General features: G+C 49.4%; 1 protein-coding gene across 2 annotated transcripts in view; it reads right to left on the bottom strand.

The window, feature by feature from the left end:
• The window catches only part of MED15 (mediator complex subunit 15), a 28,871-nt gene that overhangs the window by 3,750 nt on the left and 15,330 nt on the right, over positions 1–9,791 (bottom strand). The window contains exons 9-14 of one of the 2 annotated variants that reach the window (XM_081174820.1): positions 6,289–6,408; positions 2,178–2,314; positions 1,934–2,061; positions 1,361–1,495; positions 689–752; positions 196–262 (exon numbers count right to left, since the gene is read on the bottom strand). In XM_081174820.1, the coding sequence (XP_081030946.1) occupies positions 196–262; positions 689–752; positions 1,361–1,495; positions 1,934–2,061; positions 2,178–2,314; positions 6,289–6,408 (651 nt within the window). The remainder of the gene's footprint in view (positions 1–195; positions 263–688; positions 753–1,360; positions 1,496–1,933; positions 2,062–2,177; positions 2,315–6,288; positions 6,409–9,791) is intronic. The other variant, XM_081174821.1, reaches the window with a different exon arrangement.

Genomic DNA, 9,791 nt, shown 5'->3' with positions numbered 1-9,791 from the left:
CCTTTTGGTTATCCCTTTTTAAATCTACAATATCCTTTTTAAGGTGTGGTGACCAGACCTTTATGCTGTACTGTGGCCAACTTCTTTGCCTAGATTTTCCTTCTTTTGTTCCTGACGTGCAGAATCTTTGAGAAGAGAAAGCCCCCTGCTAATGTGGACTAGGGGAACAGAGATATATACACACACAAAACTTACCACAGCCATGTCATTCTTGAGCTTCTCCAGAGCAATTTCACATTTCTGCAGTGTCTTCAGAGGACAGCTAGGAATGAAGAAAGCCAGTCTCAGAACAGGCACTTTTCTGCTTCAGAGAAAGTAGAATTGCCTCCTCGTTCCCCAGATGGACATGGCAAGCCACCAACAAACAGCACTCTCCCTCCCCACTACTGCTGCTACACACAGTCACTAGGAAGAACGAAGCCGCCTACTGGAACCTGGCCCCACTGCTGTGTGGGGCTGCTTCTTGTGCCTCTCTTCCTACAGAGAAGACACTTCCTGCCTGCTACACTTGGCAAGCACAAACCAAGAACAAGGCAGGCTAGAGCATTGAGCCTCTTTTTCCTCAACTAACACAAAGCAGAATTTTGCCTGTGAACACAACTAGCTCTAATTATCTCCTGGTGCTTACAAAGACAAGGGGAGGAGAGCAAGAAGAGACAATGGGTCAAAAATGAGCACACAAGTTTACCGTTTGGAAGGATCAGTCAGAATATCCAGCAGGCTTTTCATCTTACTGAGGTCCTTCTTCCTGTCTGAATTGATAAGAAACACTCCTGAAAGAGGCAGTTATGCTAGAACTATCTTGCAGGACAGAGAGAAAGCAGATCTCTTCTGACAGGCGAAGGAGGTCTGTACCTCTTGAGGTTCAAGCTTCCCTGCCAAAGACAACCACTCAGAAAGAGGTCATAGGGTGCAACATGGCCTCTGTCACATCCTTGTGAGGACAGCAGCAGATGGCACAAACTGATGGTGTGTCCATCCCTTCTGCTTTTCAGAGGGTGCAAAAGTGCAACATGCCTCAGCAAGCCTTCCATATGGCCCATGGTGTGCCATGCCCAAACATGGTTCAGCCACAGAATGTAACTCTGGGCAGAGCCAAAGAATTCATTGCCGCCCAGTTTCCCTCTACTTCCTGCAGAGATATAACATGGTTTATTCATCACTTTGCACATGACAAGGCTATATTTACAGGTAACCCGGCAGCAAGTAGGAAGTAACATGGCTGATCAGGACTACCAAGCCCAGACCTAGGAGAAAGCCTCTTGGTACCGCCTGCTGCAAGGGGAAAGGCTATCAAGGCTGGGCACCAACAACCTCAAGCACACCACCGGGGGGTGGGGGGGAGACGACACACACTTACCTTCATTCTTATCTATCTTGTTGATCATCCTCCGCAGAGGCTCAATGTACTTGGAGAGCTGCTTGAGTTTTTCCAGGTACTGCTGCTCCTCAGATTGGCTGGAGCTCGCTGGGCTCATGACAGAGTTGGGATTGCCTTCCAGGCAGAAAAGAGGACAAGTTAGACCCATGGAGTAAAGGCACTGAAGAGGAGGAGGGGGAGGTGGCTGCACCCAGCACAGCCTGCCTTCCATCTGCTTTCCTGCATGCACCCCCAGGCTGCTTCCCCTCTGCCACCATCACCAAGCTGTTCTGGGGATTCAGAGTTTGGCTGTGGGACATGCTGCCTTTGTCCTGTTGTTGGGCTGCCTGCAATACAACTTCTGCCAGGGAAGCAGAGGCTCACAGTCTGTATGCAAATTACGTTCACCCACCACATCACTGATAGTTAAAATTATCAAAAAAATCCTCTCAAATGCCAGCACTGGGTCCCCACAATTAACCCCATTTATGCAAAATATGCATTACAGGCACAGACTTGGAAGTAAAAAGAGGGGCAACCTGGTTTTGCTCCCTCAAGCCCTGCACAAATTACCTGGAGTATTTAGTGGCCCCGGAGATGGGACACTGAAGTTCTGTGGCGTTCGTGCAGCTGCTGGACTTTGAGAGGGCTGAGGAGATGGACTGGGGAGGAAGCTGCTGGGAGATGGGGCTGGACCAGAGCTGAAAGAGGAGGAAAGTATTTCCCATTGAGGTCTGGGGATGAAGCAGCTATTATTGACCCTAAAAAGAAAACTTGAAACCACCTGAAGCCTGCTTACTCCTACATCAAGGCTCACCTGACATTAGAGTTGGGCTGGGAAGTTGGCTGCCCTGGCTGGGGAGAGGGCTGAGGTGGCGGAGGCATCGGCTGAGGGGTCTGGGCTTGCTGGGCTGGTGAAGGAGAAGACATCATGGTGATGCTGCTCTGGCTGACCTAGAACAAAGGAACCGTCACTGGCAAGAGGAGCCTTTCCCAAAATCCAAGGGCACCAGGACAAGAGTAGCAGCCAGGGATCCCATTGAAAGGCAGCATATTTGACCTGCTGAGGAGCCTTGGGCTTGCCACTCTTTCCTGGGCTGTAAAATGAAGATTGTAATGGACACGGCAGGAAGCTCAAAAACAGGCCCAACACAGCAGCATTTCTCTGCAAGCCTCCTGTGACTTCACATGCAGAATTCTTCCCTGGCTTGCTAAGGACAGAGAGCCAACTCGGAGGGTCCTCAGTTCCATCTACATTTACTAGACCAAACATCTGTCTGAAAAATGCCAGCCTCAACTAGTACCATGGGAGACTTACCTTCATTGTGGCCCAGTGCACCAAAACCCCGTTCCTTTAAGCTTTATCAATGATTTCCCAGTAATAATCCACAACAGACTGAGATGGTCCAAAGTGTGTATGTGTGCTGCATGCATGACAGACACAGGCTAGCTTGGCAGAAGAATGCTCCAGCCCCACAGAGAACAGAGCCAGAGTAAAACATGGAACTACATGGAGCAGCAGCAGCTCATCATACAAAACACGTGTGTGTTTTGGGAAGCAGAGGAGGTGCGTGCCATAGTCCACAAGCTGCCCAAGTTGGCAGACTGCTTCCCTCTTTTGCTCCATTTCCACTGAGCATTAGAAGATCAGACAGACAAAACTTCCCATTCGTCTTTGGGTGGACTCTTTAGAAACTACAGCCAGCTGCATGAAATCTAGCTGAACAAACCCATCGTACCCTAGTCCCTGCCCCCTCCCCCGGGGCCAATGGAGGCCTTGTATTTAGACACTTACTAAGTTTTGCAGCTTTTAAAAAATGCACATCAGACCAAAATATGACACCCACCCTCTCGGCTTAGAGCTGCAAATTAAGCAAATGAGATCACTTTTTAAATTAACAAATATAGACTTTGTCATTTTAAAGAGTTAAAAAATTCATAAATATTGCTAAAAATATACCGTTTCTGATGACACAGGATTAGACGGTGATGAGCATGTCCTCCCCGGTCTGCTGCTCATGTTGTATGAACAAACAGCTCACTCTTCAGAGCCTTATTTTGCTTTCCTCTGCCGTCATTTTTAATCTTTATTATGGCTAGGGGCCTCTCTGGATCTCTAAGAGGGCCTGCTCCCCCACCCCCTTCAAATTCCAGCTAAATGTGTGTGCAGTTTGCAGCATAATTAATTGTTCTAGGAATCTGAAGCAAAGAGTGAAGGCCGAGATTCCGTGTTCTCAACCTCTAATCTTCACAGCTGGCTCCCTCTAAAGGAGCAGCTTTTTTTTATTAAAAAAACGGACAGATACTGATCAAAGCAAAAGGCCCATAGATAAGCAACACCTGTTCTTTTGCTTACTCTAGCTGCGCAGCAGGGTTGATTGCCCACAGAACGTTAAGTGAAAGCCTTGGACCCAAAGCTTTCTTCTTTTTAGGATTCTACCTTATTTGAACTGCTCTCAATGCAAATTGTTTTCAGAAAACCTTGGTCCCATTCAACTGCAAGAGAGAGTCCTTCAACTGTGTTTATCTGACAGCCTGATGCTGAATTTCTACAAGGCATAATTGAGAGGGGAAAGTGTTTTGTGACTGGCAAGTGCTGCAAAGCCAGAACACCTTACCTAGAAAGCAAACTCTTATTTAAACTCAGTGTGAATCACAGGTAAGGGCGTGCCAGTGTGCAAATGGGTTGCTCATCCACTTAGAAGCCACAACAGTTTCAGTGCCAAGCCTGCCATGTGGAAGGGAGGCTGGACATGGGTGCCACACGGCTCACCTGTCAAACCTATAGGGGCTAGATCAGAGATTTTGAGAAGCCTGCTAATTTAGGTGATACCGATACCGGCTTTGGTAGTAGTGCTACAACACAGATAAGGGAACAGCCAGCCAATTACTAGATCATTTTTTGTGTCCAGCTGATGGAAAGCAGGCTGGGAACAGAAGTGCTTGTGAAGCAGTAAGCAGAGACTGAAGGATATGTTAAGTGACTGTGGATATTTCTATGCACCCAGAACTAATTGCTGTTGACAACATTTAAGGCTATTCATAGGTGTTGTTCATGTCAATCTGCTTCCTTTGATTGCAGTGCTGGGTGACTCAGATTAGAGGTCAACACCTGGGCTTCTTTCTCAGGTGGAGTTTGTATGCAGCAGCTTTACGAACCTTCTACCAACCAAAGCTGGTCTACAGAGAGGATATTGGTTCTCCTTCTCAGGACTTGAGTGGCTGCAGCTGTGACTGTATTCCACCAGGCCCAGATTCGTTATGGGAGAGGAAACCTACATTCCTGCTCTCAGCTAAGCTGTGCAATCTGCCAGTTGACCCTGGTCAAAGCACCCACTTTCAGCCTTGGGAAGAACAGGAAGAACTGTCTCTCAAGACATTATTGTTTCCTGGCCAGCGAGATAAGGGTTGGAAAAAACTTGAAAACTAGGCATGCCGAACAGACCACAGAATGTGGGAGTCAGTGGGAGAAGCAGCTCAGTGGAACGAGCCAAGCTCACAAGAGCCTTGCTGCTGTGTGAGTCAACACAAACCTCGGATGTAACTGCCTCACAACAAAGTAGAGCAGTGGGGCTGTCAGCAGTTCTATTCTATGAGAGTTAATGCAGTTTGAGCCCCATGATACACCCCAGCAATTCCTCTTCTGGGGGGAACCTAATGGTGCAACATACTGAAAAGAACAGCACACAAGGCTGGGTGGGGAGGTCATCTCAAGATCAATGGGCCAACCGAGTAGGTGGGTATCCGTTGGTGGAGTTCCTCAGCAAGAGTGCTTGGGGGCACAAGTAGAGTACAGTGGTACCTCAGGTTACATACGCTTCAGGTTACAGACTCTGCTAACCCAGAAATAGTATCTTGGGTTAAGAACTTTGCTTCAGGATGAGAACAGAAATCGTGCTCCAGCGACGCGGCAGCAGCAGGAGGCCCCATTAGCTAAAGTGGTGCTTCAGGTTAAGAACAGTTTCAGGTTAAGAACGGACCTCCGGAACGAATTAAGTACTTATCCCGAGGTACCACTGTATTTCACAGGTGTGGAACCAGCCAAGACCTGATAAAGACTGCACAGAACACCTTCTCCTGGAGTTTCATTGCCCTGACATGCTGTAGTCATTGACAAGCCAAATGTGGGTGCAGAAACCACCTTGGGTGCCAATCCACAAAGTCACTTTGTGTGGCTCTTGGGCGGTCAGTCACTATTCCATATGCATATGGATTTTGTGAAGATGACAAATTGGGACTGTATAGCAGAAGGACTACAGAAGTGATAAACAGGAGCTCCAGCAGTCTAAGCACCAGCAGTCTGAAGGTGGTTTGACTTCTCTCTCCCTGCTGATTAAACAGAGACTGCCAGACAATCCACTTGAGTCAGATCTTGGCAGAATGGGTGGAGTGAGATCCCTGAAAGACCCACAAGGCTTCCTTTCAGGGGCGCAGGAGGCACGAATCTCTGTTCAGTTGCATTTGACTGGGCTGCACAAATGGCCAGAACCCTCTACCAGCCTCTTAGGAGGCAAAGGGAAGAAAACGAGCAGCAGCAGCTACAGTATGTAACAGGGAGAGCACATCTACCCCTCAAGGGTCTTTGCAAGCTTCCTCCTCCCTCGGAGTACAGGCACAGGTTCAACACATGTCTTAGCAGCTAAATCAGCATTCCTGCAATCTGTTCCTATGAACTATGCCAAGCATTGTGAAGGTGAGGGAGACTTGAGGCAATGATTCTCCTGGACTTCCCTGCTCCCAGAAGCTAATCTGCAGTCCTGCTTAGCTTCCCCCACCATTCTATGGGCTGCCTTCATTGGGGTGCCCATGTTCACTGCTAAGTGTGCACACCAGTAGTTGAACAGAACTCATGACAAGGGAGGTGGCCCCTTGTGCAACACCCACCCCACCAGCCCCCTGGCACAACACACATCAGCTCCAGTAAATACCTGAGGCATTTGCTGTCCACCCAAAGGAATGGTGCTTGGAGGCGTGGCAGAGACAGCGGTGGTAGGCGGGAACCGTGGTCTTATTTGCATCCCACCTCGGGCCATAGTTGCGGTGATCATCTTGGGAGGACAGAGGGACAGACAAAAGTAATCGCAACACAAGAAACGCAGCACGCCGGCAGGATGAGAAGCACATGCAGCCTCCAAGGAGGAGGTGGAAGTCAAGCGAACTAGTCTTAGGAAGGCAACCCTGCAGCAGTCTCTGGCTTGGGAGACACAACACTTGCACTCCTGACTGGTTCTGTCAGAGAACTCTGGGGTGAGTGGGTGGATGTGGGGAGGTAGAGTCTAATTAAAGGGAAACAATTAAGGGGGGGTTCAGCTGCATATCAGCTGTATCAAGGCCCTCTAATGGGATGCCAAACCTAGAAGAGGAAATTGACATCTCCACTGACCCACCTGGACACACAGCACCAGTCTGTATTAAGCTCTGATTTAAGGTCCAAGTGTGACATGGGCAGATTTGACCAGAGTTTTCTCATCTGCAAACTATATGGCTCAGCCGGAACCAGCCAAGCCAGTGGAAGATGCTTTGGTCCCATCTCCTGCCCAATTCCTGACCCTCAGGGGAGTCCTTAAGACTAGCCCAGACCTTGGGGGATGGGGGAAGAATGATGACAGGCAACTGCATTTAGTGCTTCATGTAAATGGACCTGCAGCAGCCACAGCAACAACGTGTCTTGAAAAAAAGTCATAGAGCTCAAAGTTGCCAACAAAAAAGTTAGGAACACAAACAGACACACACATGAAACAAGGAGAAAGGAAATCACAACTCAAGAACAGCAAAACTTTGCACAGCTGTTAGTTCATGGCAGAGCAATCAAGCCCCCTTCCCCCCCCCCAGCCTGGGGCAGTGACGGATGGTCAAAGAGGCTTTTCGGAAGAGAAAGGAATGAGGGGAGGCCAGACAAACCACATGCGCAGGTCCAACACACACAGCATGCAAAAGCCACCACAGCAGGGGAGGCCAAGGCCAAGCACCACACAACAGCAGAAGCAGCTTCCCAACAGAGGCGGATGCGCCACAGAGAATGGAGGGTGAGCCATGGTGGGCATGGGTGGCGGCAGCAGCAGCAAGACCGGGGGTGGGCTGCTGACAAAACGTGCTCCTCCTCCAGGCATTCCTCCACATTCAGAGCCACACAGGCGCCAGCAGGCTCAACCGAGGGACCACCGTGGGCCGGGGCCTCCTGCCACACCACCAAAGGGAAGACTGTTGGAGCCACGGCCTCCAAAGGCTCCTCCTAAGACCCAGCAGGAGAGTCCAAACGACTGCAAAGGCAGCACCATGACTTCAGTAAGCTGAACTTGCCAAGAACTCCAGACTGCAGCACACATACACCCCCAAGGCAAAAGCGGTTTGTGGAGATGGGGGGAGGTTTGAGAAAGAGCTACTCTGGCACAGTAAAGGTGTTAGAAATGTAGAGTTGGAAGGGTCCACGAGGGTCAACTAGTTCAGACTCCTGCAATGCAGGAGTCTTTTGCCCATCATGGAGGTTGTACCCACAACCCTAATATTAGGAGTCTTGCGCTCTACTAACTTGTTTGGGTTTTTCCCCTCTAGGACGTGCCTCTTGGATTTCAAATGAGAGAGAGTACACAGGCATCACCAGCACAGAGCTTCCAAATTCCCAGGAACAACTCGCAGGGAGGATTTTCTCCCCCACGTCTTGAGGACTTCTTAAACTTATGGAAGAAGTTTAAATTGTACACAGGTTCAATTTCCTGGACAGCTGATTTGCGTATATCCCTCCTCCTACAGATTCAGTCCCCCCTTCCCCTTCCCCCAGCAAAAATAAATAAATCTAGAAAATGTATCAACGTCTAACCTCTCACTCCTAGCGGATTTTGAGACATGAAGCTATGACCAAGATGTGGATCCAGACAGCATCTTGCTCCAGCAAAAAAGCACAAGAGTGGAGTGGAATTCAGCTCCAGAAGCCACTGGATGTGGATGACCGTCCTGAGGATCGATGGCTCACATCCCCACAACACACTGAAAGGGCCTGAACTGGAGGGCTGCCTCCAGCAGCCCACAATCCAGAGGAGAAAGTCTGCGTAGAAGAGCCGCCTCATGCGATTGGCTGCCCTTCGTTCAAGGCTTCCTCCCACACAGCACCACCAGGAGGGCTCTTTGAATGATGATAAGGGAAGGGTTCAGGGAAGTAGTATGGTAAATAAATCCTAACTGCATTTCTAGGAGAAAGGGCAGGCAGGCAGCAGTTGCCTCCCGATCTCAATGGGAGATGAAGCTCCACTCCAAGAAGTAAGAACTGCCCCCTTGCCAGGCATCAACAAGCAAGACGCTGGAGAGACTACCAGAAAAGTCAGGAAGAGATTTGATTTGAAAACCACAGAAAGACACCCATAAAGGACAGAGAAAAGATCCAGAGCTAGGCATTTCCTTGGTTAAAGCAAGTTGCTTGTTGTATTAGAGACGAGTCTGACTGATCCAACCTCCACAAGGTCCAGATTGCCATCAGCCTCTCTCTAGGTGTCTTCATGTGCATGACATCTCCTTGGCAGGCTGGAGAAGCCAACCCTAGTTTGGGCATGGCCAACAGCCACAATAACCAATTATGCACCCCTAAATCAGTGTGGGGTATCTCTGGCCCTTGAGATGTTGATGAACTACAATTCCCATAATCTCTGCCCAACAACCATGCTTGCTAGCCAGGTCAATAGTTCCCCACACCTGCCTTGGATGATGTCATTGAGGCTGGACCCCTAGGCCTTTTCACCCTGGAGCAACTGGTAGCAGCCACCATTTGTCAGAATGGTGCTTGCCAGCCAGAAAGAGCACCCCAACTCCCACCATAGATAACCATTCCCAAAGACATTTGCTGACCATATCCTCAGCATACAATCAAGGACTTCCTTGTAGTCTTTGCGACTGCCAATGCCACAGTATTAACTGGCCAGAGGCCACGTCAGTTGGGAAATGTTGGTTTGTTGTGTTTGGAAAGCTGCTTTGTGCAAGCCCAGTAGTTTTCACACAAGCTTGGCTTGCTCCCATCCTCTAGCCCATCAATTCCCAACTAGCGAAAGATGAGGTGAGCCAAAGAGGGAATCAGGGGGGGCCTTGTCTAAGTTATGACAAATGGGTGGAAGCACATGGACCTTGAGACAGGGCAGCCACAAAGAGGTCTATTGTGGACATAGAAGTGCATCTCAGGACTTTGCACTCTTTACCCCACCGAACCTTTGAAGAGGCCCCTCTGCTTCCAGTCCATTAAAGCACTGTGGCTTTAGGTAAGCTTCAAAGAGGTTCACAGCTGACGCCTCCTGAACCACCTCCTGGTGACTCCCACAGCCCCTCAAGCCTCCTTGGAACCATTTCCTCTAGGCTTCTCTCACCCTGCCCACTCGAAGCACCTGCAGATCCTACCCCAATGGAGTGTTGATGCTTGGACAGCAACGAAGGGGCTCTCCAGGACCTTCAG

The sequence above is a fragment of the Podarcis bocagei genome (assembly GCF_964188305.1).
Source record: "Podarcis bocagei genome assembly, chromosome: 16".
Taxonomy (NCBI): domain Eukaryota; kingdom Metazoa; phylum Chordata; class Lepidosauria; order Squamata; family Lacertidae; genus Podarcis; species Podarcis bocagei.
This window is presented reverse-complemented; position numbering and strand designations above follow the sequence as displayed.